Below are 18,600 nucleotides of genomic sequence, written 5' to 3' on the forward strand. Positions count from 1 at the left end.
AGAACCCTTTGTGCAATGGAAAGTTTCTTCTTGGAACCATCAATACCAATAAAAAACCTTTATTTTTAAAAGTGTTCATGACTATTGCTGCATGTTAAATTATTCTGTATTTCCCCAAACATGGTCGTATGGCTATTTCGGTCATCTGTTACTTTAAAAAACAAAGGCAAAAAACTTAAGACATTCATGGCCATGCCCTTGATCCTACACAATAACAAGAATCCAATTTAGTCAACAAAAATTCATTTATATGGTCTGTGTTGTTCTTGCGGCCCACGTGCAGAATCTAATCTTGTAGGAAGCGAGCGTCCATACGTCAACCGTATGATGAGAATGAAATCATTGTGTGTTTCCTCTCAGCAGTCAATCATGGATCAATGTGGCGTTCATGCTGCTTTCGGGCTGTGTGAGCGGCACAGACACCGGGAGATCCAGCAGACGCCGTTAACTGTTTTCAGGCATAAGGAAATAGAACAGCAAATGAACACATCCTTTGCCAATATACCTTTATGATTTCTTCATAAGTTGTATTGGATTTCATTGATATTTGCTCTGCCTAGAAGCTCCTCGGAGACACCGGGTGAGAGATTTGCTTTATCTGGCCGTGCACAGAGCCACAGGTCTTTGTGAGTTGAACACATTGGACTCTCTATCTATCACACACATGGAGAGACACACAAAGAGAAGTTTCCTGTGGAGATAAAGTGTATATAAGCAGCTAAACCATTATATTTATCTTTTTACTGGACACCTTTGTAATAAGCAATGTCAAGAGAAAACCAAAGAGAAAGGGTGAAATGTGTGCATGTATGTGTGATTCCTGTTTAAAAACATCAGTTGGTCACTTTTTGCCTTGGGGATTTTGAGAAATTAAACTTCCCTAAAACACAATCACTAAAAACCACAAACTTTTCACATTCTAACTAGTTTAATTCGTCCACTAGTGCAGTGGTTCCCAATCCTGGTCCTGGAGAACCCCCAACACTGCACATTTTAGATGTCTCCCTATTCAAACACACCTGATTCAACTCATCAGCTCATGAGTGAAGAGTCCAAGACCTCATATGTGTGTGTCAGATAAGAGAGACACCAAAAACGTGCAGTGTCGGGGGTTCTCCAGGACCAGTATTGGGAACCACTGCACTAGTGGATAGTCCAGCATGTCATTTTTTATATATATACATGTATATATACATGTCCTTTTTTTTAACCATCATTAACAAATCTCAATTCCACCAATCAGCTTCTGGAAGAATGTCTGAATTTAACACTTTACAATAAGATCTCATTTGTTAACATTGGTTAATGCATTAGTTAACGTGAACTAACTAGGAGCAATATAATATCACAGCATTACTAACTTTACATTCGTTCATTGTTTGTTCATGTTAGTTCACAGTAAACTTGATGAACTGCCTTTGCTTTTTATTTTTATACTGTTCTCTGAGGTCCACAGAATGTTATCAAGATTTTCACATCAAAAAACAACATAATTAGAAGTAATAGGCTATTTTCTGTCCTGTTTTGACCCCCACATTAGAACGCTCTGTTTGAATAGACGTGGCGGATTGTAGACTCAGAAGTAAATGCCCACTGCTATGATTGGCTAACAGGTTTTTTTTGTTGTTGTTTTGAAGTTTTTATAGATGTACGCTGCTGTGATTTAGGTTGAAAACGCATAAATACTCACTATATATCAAATGATCTGTAATAAAGGACAAAGCAATGGTAACCACGTAATAAAAACAGTTACTCACACTTGTGTGGTGCAACATTACTGTTGGATCCAATATAGTCAGCACAGAATCGTAAAATGAAGTGAACAAAGACCAAATTCTTACTGACGAAGTCTGGATCTTCATTAATAATAAAGTTCATCCACTCTTTCCCAATGCTGGGATCAGAAGGAAAGCGTCGCAAAGACTGTGTTTCTCCACATCTTGGCACTGCACAGCGTCTTGTTGGTTTCTGAGCATCTTTATCGTTTGGTTTCTGCATAGACCAGCGTTTACCTCTCTCATTATTTACACTACGTGTGTGAATTGGTGGGCGGGGCTAAACAGGCAGTGATGTAGAAGCAGACGTAGATCTACTGCGGAGCCGGGGTTTGGCCACACTATTACATCATAAAGTGGCACATTCCACAGCCTGTCGTTTTGGCAGATTTGCTTCAATAGAAGCTGTTTTAGACTAGCGAGAAAGTTTTGAGTTCTGAAACTTACAGGATGTTTTTATAGTACAATGACCTCTAATATGTGAAAAGATCAAGTGGATTTTGATTTCTCAGTTCATGGCCCTTTAAATAAAAATGTATTAGTAAATGTAGAAATTACCATAAACTAAGCTAATATACTTTATGTATCATAAATATGTACAGTAAATACTTGCCATTTAAATGATCTTATAAATAATAATTAAATAACAATATTATTTAATAATTAAATATGACAAAATATGATTAGATTACACACAATACATTTATTTTGTTGTGTTTTTTACTTTTCTTTGTTTTCCAAACATTACATATCTAATTTTTTTTTTTTTTTTTTTTTAACTGACATTGCTGTCTCCTTGTAAGTAAGTACAGGAATCTTTAGTAAAAATTTATTTGGGACAAAATTGCTGTAAAGTGGTGAATTACCTGTGGGACGGACAGAAATCATTTTCACACACAAATATTGTTTGTATATTTCTTTATTTTTAGATTATCATAGTATTTTTTAATGAATTTTCATAGTTTTACATTGAATGTCTGGGTCTAGAACAAGAGTAAAATGCTTAAAATAAAATTAAATAAATGAAGGCACTGTAAAAAAAACAAACAAACAAAAAAAAAACATTCCAGATAAACAGCAATGCTGAAACCATAAGGATTTTCAGTTTGGACATTTTCCAGAATGACATCACAAGAAAGATCAAAGCAATGAGTTTCTGAAGTAGTGTGAGTGCTGTTGCATGCAAAAGATGGCTCTAGGATGTTGTGGGTGCTTGCCAGGGTATTACTGTCTGGTTGCTAACATCGCTGTAGCTCATTATTATGTGTATTTGGTTAGCTGATCAACGTCTCTTTAGTATTCTGGTCTGTAGATATAACTTAGGTACCTCCTTCAGTATAAGTCTATTTTTTGCCCCTTTTAAAATCCAACAGATGGAAATTGTAGATCTGAAGACTTAGAAAAGTAATAGCACACCTCGTCTCAACAATCCACGTGCTGCAAACTACAAGTTACCTCCATTGCATGTAGAAGTAGTATTTATCCTCATTCAGACCGACATTGTCATGTTCACAGATAATGAGGATAACATAACATTTAGGGTTTGCTGGGTAACAACATGCACAAAATATATGAACACATTAACCCTCTGGAGTCTAAGGGTATTTTTGGGGCCTGGAGAAGTTTTGTCATGCCCTGACATTTGTGCTTTTTTCAGTTTCTTATAAATATCTAAATGGCTAAAGTCTAATCTCACTGTAATCAGCACAAACTAGGCTATAATAATATGTGAGCAGCATGTATGTACATGATTGTGGTTTTGAGAAAAAAAATGTTATGCGTGGTTAGTGAAAAACTAAAAATGTTAAATCACTTGAAAAAGGCAATAAAACACATACAGAAAATTGGTTCCCAGGAATTTTGAGAACTGGAGCTTGTAGCCTAGAATATTTTTTTTTTATAAATGATGTGAAAATCATCTTGTTTACTCACTTACAGAAAAAAATATATTGATTTAAATTTTCTAAGACACTTTTTGTTGGTAAAAGTCATATGCGAGTAGGCGTCAAAACTATCATGAATTCACACCTGAGAAGACAATGGCCTGCATAATGAGCTGCATAATGAGCCATTCAGTCAGCTGTGTCACTGAGAGGGATGAGTTACAAGCAAGAATGTGAGGACAAAATAAATCTATATAATTTTATGTCTGTAGTTTATTTAGAATATATTTAATTATCCCACAACATAATTTAATATTCACTTGTGAGTGCAGTTAAACAGTTTATTAGGAAAAATCAAAGCTGACTTTCAAACTGAATTTTTTGCATCATTACTCCTGTCACACAATCCTTCAAAAATCCTTTTAACAATCTTATTTTCTACAAATATAAAACATTTATTGTTATTATTATCATTATTATTATTATTATTATTATTATTATTATTATTATTATTATTATTATTGTTAATGTTGAAAAGAGCTGATAATATTTTTTTTAGGTTTTTTTAGGGGGGATAAATTGAAAGAACAGCAATGATTGTTACATTTGTTACAGTTACATTTATTGTTACATTTATATTATTTACATCAAGCTTTTGAATGGTATAGTAGTGTATATTGTTATTGAAACTTCATAATATTTCACTTGATTATACATTTAGTCAGGAATTATAGTTTGGAAAAAGTCTTTGGAAAAAAGTCTAACTAGTAAAATGTTTACACGTTATGTGAAAACTAGTACAAGTATATAAATAAATAAAAAGAGACTTACTCATGTTTATGATCTCTGCTGAATAAAGTGCTTCATTCTTTTTTTCTGAGGAAATCCAAAATCTCAAATCCTCAACCACATCACATCTTTTTGGGGTGAATTATGTCTTATTCCTTCATCGCGAAGCAAACAGTAAAATAATAAAAACTTGAAGAACAGTCTCGCTGCGTTGTCATCTGTTGTGTGGGCGTATTCAAAAGCCGCGCGCTTCAGTGAAACATTTGAATCTCAAAAGCGCGCTCTCGGCGCGGGGGGCGTGGTCGCATTAGAAGATAATGAAGGTAGACGTGAAAAACGGACATCGCGTTGTTTTCATATGGATTATTTTATCACAGAATATTTGTTTTCAGCAGCACTTGTTTAGTTTAAAAGTAGACATGTCAGGCTTTCTATAGATATCTCTCTCATGTCTCTTCGTTGAGTATTCACTGAGTTACAGTTCATTTTAATGACGCATTTGTATCTGAAGATCAGCGCAGACAAAGGCTGCAGACAGCACTCCTTGTTTGTTATCTTTTTTTATAAGTGCACAAAGTTTTGTTGTTATTATGTCTGTATACAAAAAAAAGTAGACCCTTTACAGATTCGATTGATGTATTGCACTTATCTGTACGATCAAAACTGAAAGTGTAATTTAAGTTCTTTTCGGGGTTATCAGGAGAAAATACCCCAAAACGCGTATACGCGTTAATCGACTCCAGAGGGTTAATATGATGCAGGATCTGTTGGTGAATTCATCAGTGATTCTCTACAGTGTCTGTAATCTTTGAGGGCGGTAATCCTTTCCAAAGCCTTGCGTTTAGATACGGCTTCTGACGTCAGCAAAACGAAGCAGAGACAGAGTGCTCACCAAGTTTTTGAGTCATCAGCGGTATTTTCAACAAAATGCATGCTCACGCTCATAGCCAATTACACTGCATATGGGTGAGAGCAGAGATACAGAAAGATTACTTTTAAGATGACATAAACTTGACATAATCTCCACTGACAATGCATTATCATCACTACGCAATACAATGTTCCATTGCAGTCTGTTCTCCACTCAGAGGAGAACAGACTCCATTCAGTCACATAAGAGTGATTTGGAGTGTTTGGCACGTTAGTTCTTTTCTCATTTGGTAAATAGTCTTTTGGTAAAAGTAAATTAGCATTTATGCTTTTTTAACATAAAATGATCTACTGTATCTATCATTCTATTATTCTATCGTTCTGTCAAACAATGTTTTCTTTGCTTTTTTGTTTTTTTCTCACACAAGTGGTTCTTGATACATTAAAATATATAACCTTTATATATATAAAAATATATGACCTGCCTTTATGACCTGCCACTTGGCCAAAAATCAGGCAGCTTAATGCAAAAAGATACAAATAATTAATTTTGTAAGTTGCATATAAAATACAATTTGTATAAAAATCTGTCAGAATCAGTAACCTTAAACAATCTACTGACAGCTTTGGATGTTTGCTGTAGTCATTCTGTCAGGTTTCTTCTTTAATTGAAATGAGCCATTATTGATAAGGAGCTTAATTAAGGCGATTTAAAAGTCTTTAAAACAGTATTCAAGGTGAACGCTCAAAAAATTGAAGGACGCAGTGGTTTAACGCAGATTGTTATATGATAAATATATATTGAGGTTGGTCCTGTCAAAATTCTCTGAACCCCTACAGCACCACTGCTGACTTGAAGATTCAGATGTGCTGTCTGAGCTCCAGAGATCTAGTAATATAAAAATAAGCTTGTCATTTTGTAACAGGTCCAGTTTATAAATACCTAACCCATTATATTGCTCTAACCGTTCTTGGTCTCACACCTTGTACTTCTTTAAATGCAATACACACGTTCAATGACACATGCATTCAAGCACTGTGATTTTTAGAGCAGTTAAAGGGGTCAGCGAACAGGTGGAATAAACGGAAACGTCTCCCGTTCCCAGCCTAATGAACAGGCTTACCCTACTTTCCCAGTGCTTTTGTCTGAAGGACATCACTGTAACGCTGAAAGTCTCTCTCAGGAAGTGGTTCAATATGAAATCCTCTCATAGTAGCAGTTGGCCTTCATCTACAAAATAAAAAACTAGGGAGCAGACACACAAACAGTAATATTTTGTAATACAATAATGATTAAATTACACACAATTGATGTTTTTGGATTTAACAGCTAGAAGCAATATGGAGAAATGATGTCAAGTTCTCACTTTGCTGTCTTTCTCGCAGGGTGACGGTTCTACCTTCCTTCAGCTGGGCTCTTCCATCGAGCAGCAGATCAATGGGATGTTCAAGATGATGGAGGAGTACAACTGGGACAGTTTTGTGGTTGTGACCAGCCTGTACCCGGGCCATGACACCTATGTGGACAAAATCCGCTCCTTTATCGATACGTCTTACTTCCTCTGGGAGTTGCAGGACATCTTGACGTTTGACATGTCAGCCGACGGCATGAACGACCTCCGTGCCCGCCGGTTACTTCAGCAGATCGACGCGCAGGTGCTGCTGGTGTACTGCTCACACGACGAGGCCCAGTACCTCTTCACCATGGCCAGGGAAGTGGGTTTGGTGGGTCCGGGGTATATCTGGTTTATCACCAGCCTTGCAGTGGGAAACCCCAATATGCCTCCTCCAGACAGCTTCCCTGTTGGATTGATCAGCATTATCACAGATCGCTGGAAGATGAGCTTGAGAAACAGGGTCAGGGATGGTGTAGCCATCGTGGTGAAAGGAGTGGAGGGCTTCCGCAAACAGAGAGGGTTTATTCCTGACGGACACATGGACTGTCAGAGTCTGGTGCGGCCATCCACCAATGACACTCTCTACAGGTGGGTTTTTTTTTTTTGGTGCCACAAGTGGTTGAAACATTACTGTTAAAGTGATAAAGTTCACCCAAAAATAAAAATTCTGTCATCATGAACTCTATCTCATGTCATTCCAAACCTGCATGCCTTTATTTCTTCCATGGAATGTGAAAGACGATATTCTGAAGAACCAAACATTTTCCATTCCAGTGTATTTTTTGCCCATACATTGTTTGGTTACCAACATTATTTAAAATATATTCATATAGGTTTGGAATGACATGAGGGAGAGTACATTATGACAATTTTTTTTTTTTTTGGATGAACTATCCTTTTAACCCTAAAGTTTATACATTCAAAAACTAGGGATGCAATGATATTAAAATTCTGGCTGATAATGCTAATTATTGTCATGTTATGGCTGATGATTGATAGATGGCTTATATAAAAATTCTATACTATTTTGTCTGAATAAAATATAAATAACAATATCTAATAAAATAATTATGTGTATGGATAATATATACAGTATTTGGTAAAGATTACATTTAACAGTATTATTAAACGGTAATTGTTTTTAAAGATTAGCTTTTAAGTGAGCTTTGGAAGATGGCTGAGGTTATCTTAATGTAAATAGGATAAATTAACAGAAATGATGGATACCAATACATTAAAAATATTTGATATTGGCAGATAATCAATATGGTAAAGATATATTGTGCATCCCTATTAAAAACAACTGTAGGGGCTTTGTCCTCACATTCGTTGGTATTTTTGGCATAATAAAATAATTTACTGTAATGCAAGGGGTTGTGGGCAATATACTTAAAATCTATTAGAAATAGGTAATAGAAATTAAGTAATAATACTTCATCAGAAATAAAATGAAATGACATTTCAACGGACTTTGATTTGGGATGCGCTAATCCTAATACCGCTTACTATATAGTTGGGAAATTTGGATGCAGCCATGGCCTGGGAGAGATTTCGGACAACAGATGGAGGATATTTGGGAAATCCAATGTACAAATGTGCAATGGTATGAAATCTATGATAAGGTTACAAAAACTCCCAAGAACCTTGAAGTTACCTGACCCAACAGGATCACCTAAGCAAAATTAAGGTGGATGGATATAAAGTGACAGGAAAGTTTGAACTACTGCCAGTAGTTTTCTGTAGCAGGGCCAAAAACCAGGGTGCTCACTTTGCTGCACATTGCCCAGTCTGTGCCATCCAGATTTAGATACAGGGATCAGAGCAAAGATATAACATGTGATGTGGCCTTTCTTGCCAGGGCTGCCCAAAAGAGCAATCTGGTGCCATCTGTGCCAGGGAGCACAACAAATCCTATTTCGTCAGAAAATGTTTTAATCATCCAAAGGGGGCCACAGTATGAGCGGCAGAGGCAGAGAGAGGTGCTCTGTTTTTGGTGCAGCCCAAGGTCACTGGGTTGTAAATCATGTGGGAAATCTGTAAATGTGTGTGTGTGTGCATTGCTCTAAAATACCACAAGTGGTTTTTATACCATTATCAAAAGAAGAGTTTATACATTTATACATACACTGCTAAAATCCAATTTGTTCCAGCCTGGTCATAGCTGGTTTTAGAGGAGTTTTGATGACTTCTTTAGCTGGTCAGGCTGGGAGATCAGCTGACTAACTAGCTAAAACCAGCAGAACACCAGCCTTGCAATGCTGGGAGGCCAGCTTAACTCTCTTAAACCAGCACTGTCTATCTAAAACCATGCAGCTGAGACCAGCCAGCTATAGGTTGATTTTAGTTGTTTGCATAATGCAAAATTTGAAATAAATTTTTACTCAAAGTGCTGTTAGAGTTGTTGTTGCTGCTTATGTAGAACCTGTGTAGATCATTTTAAATCATATACATATGCTGCTACGTGATGGTTAGCATACAGTCTAAGAAAGCTGTTGCCTTTATAGGCAGCTCACTAAGTTTTGGAACAGAGCTGAACAGGTTCTGACATTCACATTCCCTTAGTAGCATGACTTTTTGACAGTATAATCTTGCCTTTGAGGGGATTTATTTTCTCGTTACTCATTCAGTTTTGAGATAAAATGCAACTGAAATGATCTTGATCCAGAAGAACCACCCTCATTATTGAAGGGCCGTTTTTAATTAAGTCTGATTTTAATGCTCTTGCGATTAAATCATTTTACCTGTTAATGAGATTACAACAGATTATCAGTTTATGCTGGCTTTTCACACAGATGACACTCAAGTGTGCCCATAATACTCAGGGGGCTTTCATCACCTCCGCTGGGACGCTGTGTGTGTGTGAGGTGTATAGATGAGACAAGGCTGTCCAATATCCCACCCACAACGAGACTGAATTATGCTGCATGATGGCTGCAATTATCTGATTTATTAATGCTTTGAGCATAAGATTATAAGTTTTCAATAAAATTAGCCATGATGCAATGTTCAGTATCAAAAGTGTATCAGACTATCAAAGCACTAATTGAGTTTGTTCTGATGATGTATTCCGCTTGATCTGAGGTACTGGTAAACTTGAGCTAATCAACTAAAAATAGTATGAGGTTTTTAGTTTGTATTATGAAGAGAACTTTTGCACTTTTAAGGTCTCTAATGGAGATAATTCAGAAGATGTACCATTCACAGTTTATGACCAAATATAAAGCTAAAATCATCAATCCAATTTCCACTGTGACAGACAAAACATAATACAAACCACAAAATATGTCTGGAGAACAAATAGAGGAACAAGAAATGAGCTGAAGAATTATACAGGTAACAATGTTTAGAAATGGATTTTAACAGTTTGCCTTTACAAAACTCACTGCCAAGGTGCTAGGATGTTGTCAGAGTGTTGCTATGTGGTTGCTAAGTCTTTGCGCATTGGCCCAGATCAAAAGAATAGGTTCTTAGTTGCTATAGGGTTGTTTTTTTGTTTTTTGTTTTTTGCATTGTAATTAGGTTTCTTGGGTGTTCTGAGAGGTTTTTAGTGCAGTGGTACAGGTATGTCGTTGCTAGGTTGTTCTAGGTAATTTTTAGTGCATTACTAGGGTGTTCTGGGAAGTTGATCAGTGTATTACTGTGAAGTTGCTCTGAGGTGTTATAAGTGTTGCTATGAATTTGCTAGGTTGTTTGTTGTTTATTATGTGGTTGCTAGGGTGATTTGGGAGGTTTTTAGTGTGTTGCTGGGGTGTCCTGGGAAAGTGTTTAGTGCATTACTGTGTGTTAATATGCAGTTACTAAGTTGTTCGAGGTTGTAGTTTGTTGCTATGCAGTTGCTAGAGTGTTCTGTGTGGTTTTTAGTATGTTGCTGTTTGGTTGCTAGGGTGTTATGTGTGGTTTTAAGTGTGCTGCTATTCAGTTGTTTGGATTCAAGGTTGTTTTTAGTGTGTTGCTAGGGTGTTCTGGGGGGTTTTTAGTATGCTGCTATGCGGTTGAGAAGGTGGGTGTTCTGGGTTGGTTTTAGTATGCTGCTATGCGGTTGCTAGGGTGTTTCGGTTGGTTTTAAGTGTGTTGCTATTCAGTTGCTAGGCTGGGTGTTCTGTTTTTTTTTTAGTATGTTTCTATGCAGTTGCTAAGGTGTTCTTGGTGGTTTTAAATATCTTACTATGCAGTTGCTAGGGTGTTACGGGTGGTTTTTAGTATGTTGCTATGTGGTTGCTAGGGTGTTCCGAGTAGTTTTAAGTGTGTTTCTATGCAGTTGCCAGGGTGGGTGTTCTGGTTGTTATTTAATATGTTGCTATGTGGTTGCTAGGGTGTTCTGGGTGAAATTAAATGTGTTGCTATGCAGTCTCTAGGCTGTATTTTTAGTATGTTGCTATTCAGTTGCTAAGGTGTTCAGAGTGTTTTTTTAGTATTTTGCTATGCGGCTGCTAGGGTGTTCTGGGTGGTTTTAAGTGTTTTACTATGCAGTTGCTAGGGTGTTTATTCTGTGTGGTGTTAGTATGTTGCTGTGCAGTAGCTAGGGTGTTCTGGGTGGTTTTAAGTGTGTTGCTTTGCAGTTGTTAAAATGTTTGTTCTGGGTGGTTTTTAGTATGTTGCTATGTGGTTGCTAGGGTGTTTTGGGGGGTTCTCGGTTGCTTGGGTGCTTTGGGTGGTTACTTAATGACCACCAACAATATGTTTGAAAGTAAAACCTGACATATCTTGTTTCCACAGGCACATGCTGAATGTATCCTGGGAGAACACTGACTTTTCCTTCAACAGTGATGGATATCTGGTCAACCCTTCCATGATCATAATCACTCTGGACCGTGGGAGACTGTGGGATAAGGTACAAATGGTTTTTTTTTTTTGCATGTAAAACTTCGAAACATTTCATTTTATTCTGACATATTCTATTCAAAATGTTGCACCTCCAATAGCATCATCAACTTGAATGCACCTCCACAGATTTCATTGCCTTCAGGCTAGTTGTGAGTCAAAATGCCATAGATAAATAGCACGTACACCTTAGCATTATTAGTTTGAAAAGCGTCAACTTTCACTTTTATGTTCAGAGAATGGAAATAGGAAACGTCCTATTAAACATTATGTTTTTACCAGAGCTAGATGACATCATCTGTGTACTGTCTGGTTTTATGAGCAAACCATTCTCAGAAGCACTACATTTTTATAGTGGTCACCATGAATGATAGCACATCCACAGGGTCCGTCTTCACACATCAGTGATAGCAGATGATACAAATTGAAACAGTCTGCCTCAATTCATTCATGGAAATGTGCACAAAAAAACATTTCAGTGACTACTTTCATGCAACCCCAACACTGTTTACACGGTCAGTGGGAAAGGTGCCAATAAAGACTGTTTTGGTTCAGGGCCTCAAAAAACTGCGTCCAGCAGTCTTTAAGCAATTACTCGCTATTGATATTTTCTTCAGGTTGGACTCGGTTCATATTGGGTGTGGAATCTTGCCCAAAGCATCCTGGCAGAGGCCACGCTTTTCTTTCCCCTCCAGGTGGAGTGAAGTTATATCAGGAACTGAGAGTGATGCAATGCTGGTCTGGATCACCACTGAGAGAGAAAGCCATAAAAAATAGAAACAAGCTCAAATGAGATGTCGGCCATTCTGATTTGGCGTCAGACTCGACATAGTCACCACTCTCTGCTGAACACACACAGACTGTAATCAGATGTCTTCTACTATTTAAAACAAGGTGGAATCTCATGACAATAGGATTCTATCACTTTTTACACTGATAAGATGTTGATACAGAGCTAGCAAGAGCATGTTTTCCACAACAACAAAAATATATTTTTTGGTTTATTTGGCATACATGCACCAATAAATAACATGCTCCCAGTGGAAAATTGGAAAGAGTGCTCTTTCATAACTCGGGAGACTTAGTGAACCTAGTTTAAATATCAACTTTATATCGAGCATAAGGTCTCACAATTGTGTGATATAAATCACAATTGCAAGAAAAAAGTCAGAATTGTGAGTTAATATCATGCAACTGTGAGAAAAAGTCATAATTGTGCAATTACAGTACCTTTTTATTTTTATTCAGTGGCAGTCACAAGCTTCCAGACAGAGGTTTCTCAACAGAGATGAAATATTATCTCAGAACAGAGCCGAGATATTACAAGAATTTGATGAGGAATATTAGATGTTGCTCTCCATTTAATCTCACCCCAAATCAGTTCACCCCAAAATAAAAACTGTCTTTGTTTACTCTCCTTCATGTCATTCCAAACTTATATTACTTCATGCTAACACTTTATTTAAAGGACCAATTATTAGCATGCCTATTACTACCATATTAGCTTTTTATTATTACTTATAAAGCACATAAATAATAATATTGTTTCAAAGCAGCTTTACAGAAAACGCATGTGTCTACATTACAATTTAGAGTGATCTGTTATTTTAGGACTTTAAATTAGGACTGAAATTAGGACTTTATTGAGGCAAAAGTTGTAGAATTGGTCTCCAAACTAAACTGTGACAGACTTTTGTTTGTGGAACACAAAACGAAAAATGTTGAAGAGCCATTCGCTCATTTCTATTGGGGACCGATGGTTTCAAGCTTCAAAAAAGGAACATAATCCAGCATGAGGTATCATTAAAGTAGACCATATGATCTGTGCGCTATTTTCTGAAGAATGGTAGTTTTGTGTGAAAAATAGACTGGATTTTAAGTTGTTATTCACTAATAATTTTCACTCCAGTGAGATGTTAACAGCAGATCGTTGAATCAGTGAGCTGTACTCAAAAACCAGAAGCTTACAGATGATTCTAATCCTTTTAGAATGGTTTTATGACACTGATCAACTGATTCTTTGAAAAAAAGAAAAAAACTTGATGTGAATGATTCATTCAGCTACCCCTCTCATTTCTTAAACCAGGGTGGATGCTAATGCTTTTCAGTAAGTGATGCCTTAGATTTTTCACACAAAGCTATCCTGTGGTTTTAGAAGATATTATAAGTTTTGTGGACTACTTTAATGATAATTTAATGAAGCATTTTCATCCTTTTGGAAGATTTAAAACTCTGGTTCGCTACTGCAAGTGCAAGGGCATGAGTCTTTCCCCTTTTGTGTCCCATGGAAGAAAGAAAGTCATATGGGTCAGAACGACATGAAGGTGAGTAAATGATGACAGAGTTTTCATTTTTCTGTGAACTCTTCCTTTAACAGATATTTCTCCCTTTGTGTTGAAGTCACTCCGGCTTTGTTATCTACTTTCTTTGAGCCTGATAAACAAAGAGTGAGATTTTTTTTACTTTCTTCAAAGAATGAGGCCTCTTTTATCCTGCTCACGTATTCACAAGGAGTCTCGGTGCATGATGACAGCAGGCATGATGAACTTCTTTTGATGAAATGGATCGTCTCTCTGTGTTGTGCACATGACTCTCTCTGCTCTCACTGACTATCTGTCTCTCACCATTGTCCCTTGCCTCAGGTGGGAGATATACCACTCTTATATATGGCTGTTTTGCACATCTATTTCAGTGCCAGGCTGAAAGAGTGCTTTTCCATTCCAGGCCTCTTTGCTTTGCTGATGTAATGTACTGTGCAGGTAATTTATTAGGCAGAAGATTGTTCTTTTCAAACACAGTGAGGCTGAAAGCCCGTGATAACTCTTTCCTTATGACTTCACTAGTGTCATCTTCCAATGACATCTTTTTGTCAGAAGCTGCTAAGGTGCCCTCAGGTGCGAGAGGAGAACATTAAAGGTGCTGTTTGTAAGATTTTGACTCTACTAAAGCATAAAAATACCATAATATGTTTGCAGATATTTAAGAAACATGCTAAGTTAACATACTTATTAACATACTTAATATGAAAGGCAGAGAGTTCATGAATGGCCTCTGTGGCCGCAGCATGACAGGCAGAGAGTTCGTGACCAGCCTCAATAGCCATGACATGACAGGCAGAGTGTTCAGAGACAGCCTCCATGGCCATGACAGAACAGGCAGTGGGTTCAGGGATGGCCTCCTTGGCCATGGCAGGACAGGCAGAGAGTTCAGAGATGACCTCCTTGGCCGTGATATGGAAGACTGTGAGTTGAGAGACAGTCTCTTTAGCCATGACAGGATTGGCAGAGGGTTTACTTGTGACCACTTTGGTCAAAACAGGAAAGGCTAGAAACTCAGAGGTTGGTGCCAACACAGGACTGTGTTCTAGGGCTTGAGTGGGCTCTGCAGTGGATTCATGGACTTGAGCAGGCTCTGGAGCAGACTCATGGACTGGAGAAGAGTGTGCAACCCATACACATAAGATGGCAACCGCCATCATGGGCAGTACAGCTGACGGAGGGAGGACCTCCAGGCTGGACAGCACTGAGGCCACATGGTTTGAGAACATTGAGGCCACCGGGATGCCAGCCACTTGCACGGACATCATTGGTCTATAACACTGGCCATTAGTCTTATCTGTCTAGGCCCAAGCTGTCTAGGCCTCAAGCATGGTGGCCATGACATGAAAAGGAAGGGCTTGGCAGTGACGGTTGTGGCATTAATAAATCCTGACATGATGTTTGGGGTGTGGGAACACTCTGGTGTGGCGTCTACTGTAGGATTGCATGGTTCCTGTAGGATTGCAGGGGTTAGGGGCAGCTGTGGCCTAATGGTTAGAGAGTTGGACTTGTAACCCGAAGTTGTAGGTGGGGGGAGTGAATGAACAGCACTCTCTTCCACCCTCAATACCCATGGCTGAAGTGCCCTTGAGCAAGGCACTGAACCCCCAGTTGCTCCCCGGGTGCTGGATATAGCTGCCCACTGCTCCGGGTGTGTGTTCATGGTTGTTCACGTCTCACTGCTGTGTGTGTGCACTTGGATGGGTTAAATGCAGAGCACCAATTCCGAGTATGGGTTACCATACTTGGCAAAATGTCACAACTTTCTTCTTCTTCTTCTTTCTTCCTCATCCGCAACTCCTACAGTAAAAGTTGAACCACTCAACAAAAGTGCTAAGTCAATATATTGAGCCAAAGTCCAGTTGGGAGTATGGAGAGGCATTAAACAAGAAATATTTTCATATAAACTGAAAGGAAAAATGGCTTTAAATGCTACATCATTAAAATCCACTTGATCACAAAGTCCACAGAAGTCCTCCACAAAATGTTCAATGGCCCGATCGCCTTGACAAAAGTGAAGAAGATTAAAGTGCCCCTATTATTCTATTTGAAATGTTTATAATTTGGTTTTGGGAGTCCCCAACAACAGGTTTACATGCATGCAAGGTCAAAAAACACTTTAATTTTCTTATAATATGGATTTAAATTCTCAACGACTCTCAGATGATTCGTTCAAAGATTCATCCCTCCTTTGCATAATGTTACTCTGCTCTGATTGGTCCGATGACCCGGTCTGTTGTGATAAAACTAGCAGTATAAACAACTTCATAATTACTAGCATGATAACCAGCACTATATTAATTGACACTATCATAACTAGCACTGTGATAATTTATACTATGATAACTATCAGTATAAAAACCTTTATGATTACCAGCACAATAATAATTTACACTCTTATCATAACTATTACTATTATAATCAGTACTATGATACCTAGCAGTATAAACAACCTTATAGTTACTATAAGTATGATAATCAGCATAAATGACATCATAACTACAGTAGGATAATCAATCCTATAACTAGCATTATAGGAAACTTTGTTATTACTATGATTATCGTAACCAGTAACTCTGATTTTACACTGTGATAACCAATGTTATGATACCCAGCAGTATGATAACCAACACAATTATTATTAGCACTATAACCAGAACTGAAATAGTTGACATACTGCCATAACCAACGCTATGATAGCTAGCACTACAACCTGCTCTATTATCACCGATAGCAATGATCGTGCTGGTTGTTGCGTTTGCGTTTCATGTGTTTAGACGGTTGTGAAGTGACTCACTGAAGCAGGCTGCATTTATTATTGTAATTAAGTAATGCATTGTTGACCAAATATATGTTTGGATATAAGGACGATCATTTTTCAAAGAATCCCAAAGAGCTGTACATTACTTAACTGCTTTTATAAGTTATTTTATGAGTTAGCGCGAAGTAAGAAAAGAATCCACACGTGGGATTCCAGTCAGGGACCGATTTCACACACTGTCTCTTGCTTAATAAAAACAGTAATTAGTTTCACCCTGTGGTTTTGTGTTTTCCCTGATGAAAGGAGCTAGCTGATAAATTACAATTTGTCTATATTGCTAAGCACCATAAAATCTAATGAATATAATTATCACACAAAGATTACTTGCATCTGAACTAATAAAGCATGACCGGCAGAAAGTGCTTACTCAGAGATTTGCATCGGCTTGAAGTCATTTAAATACAGCCTTGCTTTCATTTCCTTGATTAGGTTGAAACAGAAGTCCTCATATTGTATATGGCATTTTTCTCATGGGTCTTGTCTTTGCTCTAACAGGACTAATAATGATGTATGTTAAACCCGTTCAAGAGGAAATTGACAAAAGCCTCTAATTCTGCACAATGAATAACAACCCAAGTGTAAACACAGCAAACAGAAAAAAATGAAGATAAATAACAGTCCCTCAAGTCCTTTATTTTTGCACATATGGATACTTAGAATGCATAAAATAGAGAAGGGGAAAAACATTTTTTATGACAAAGTTATGGATTTCTGCCTGAGTTTTATGAGTGTAAGCTATTTTATTGTAAATCCCCAGGACTAAATTCAACAGCTTTAAGCTTTAAGCACATTAACATCTTTCTCTCTCTCTTTTTAACAGGTGGGGAATTACGAGTCCGGTATCCTGCAGACGAGGTACCCTGTCTGGCCACGTTATGGGACCTTCCTGGAGACTGTGTCTGATAACCGTCACTTGACAGTGGCCACACTGGAGGAAAGGCCTTTTGTGATTGTAGAAGCTGTGGATCCTGTTACTGGCACCTGCCTCAGTAACACCGTCCCCTGCAGACGGCAGTCAAACAAGACTGAAACGTAAGTAATCATGTTTTGGTCTGCTTAAAAATTCAGGTAAAAAGAAAATTCTGTCATCATTTACTCACCCTCATGTTGTACCAAACCTGTATGACTTTCTTTTGTGGAACATATTTTGAATAATGTTGTGGTCCAAACAATATGAAATGAAAACATCAATTAAAAGTGAGAATTTGCAGAATTACATTTCGATCACGCACACATTGCACGCATACATTTTTTTTTTGCAGTGTAGAGCATTATAACCAATCGCCTATATTTCTGTTAAGCTTATGAATGCAATGTCCAATCAGAAGTGTATGTGCGTATGTGCACCTTGCCAGTGCTAAGCTGCAGCGGTCATTATCAGCCAACCACACAGCACAGTAAACTCCTGACAGCACTTTAACAATGGATAATTAAGGAGACCTGGGCTCGTCTTAAGGGATAGAGTCTTTATCATATTACTGCACAGAATGAGAAAAGGTGGCTGTCTTAACTGTTTTGTTGCTCTTTTGTTGGATATAATTCTGGCTGCAGATGGTCAGGTGTTGCTATTAATTTGAGATGCCAGATTTTTGCAATAATGAATTAGATAAAACAATGTGAGACAGATGTCAACATGGAAAAAAGAAACATCGAGTGCAGTTAGGGAGTAATTAAAAGTACAGATGCCACTAACTTTATGTTTTTCAGTATGTAGCATTGGGAAGTCTGATTAATTTGAGTAATTAAATTAAATTATTAAATTATTCATTTGACTTAAAATCTATCATGCTATCGGAGCAATTTGAGAATTATATTATATTATATTATATTATATTATATTATATTATATTATATTATATTATATTATATTATATTATATTATTATACTGTATTATATCATTGACTTCTAACACCTCTTTTAGTTAT

The 18,600-nt window shown here is 37.4% G+C and overlaps 1 protein-coding gene across 1 annotated transcript in view; it reads left to right on the top strand.

Annotated features, from left to right (window-relative positions):
* LOC109059977 (glutamate receptor ionotropic, NMDA 2C-like) overlaps positions 1-18,600 on the top strand; it is a 58,861-nt gene that overhangs the window by 23,466 nt on the left and 16,795 nt on the right. Inside the window, exons 3-5 of the mRNA XM_042729803.1 lie at positions 6,704-7,302; positions 11,431-11,545; positions 17,495-17,706. Coding sequence (XP_042585737.1) covers positions 6,704-7,302; positions 11,431-11,545; positions 17,495-17,706 — 926 coding nt within the window. The remainder of the gene's footprint in view (positions 1-6,703; positions 7,303-11,430; positions 11,546-17,494; positions 17,707-18,600) is intronic.

Source organism: Cyprinus carpio, chromosome A3 (genome assembly GCF_018340385.1).
Source record: "Cyprinus carpio isolate SPL01 chromosome A3, ASM1834038v1, whole genome shotgun sequence".
In the NCBI taxonomy this organism is placed as follows: Eukaryota; Metazoa; Chordata; class Actinopteri; order Cypriniformes; family Cyprinidae; genus Cyprinus; species Cyprinus carpio.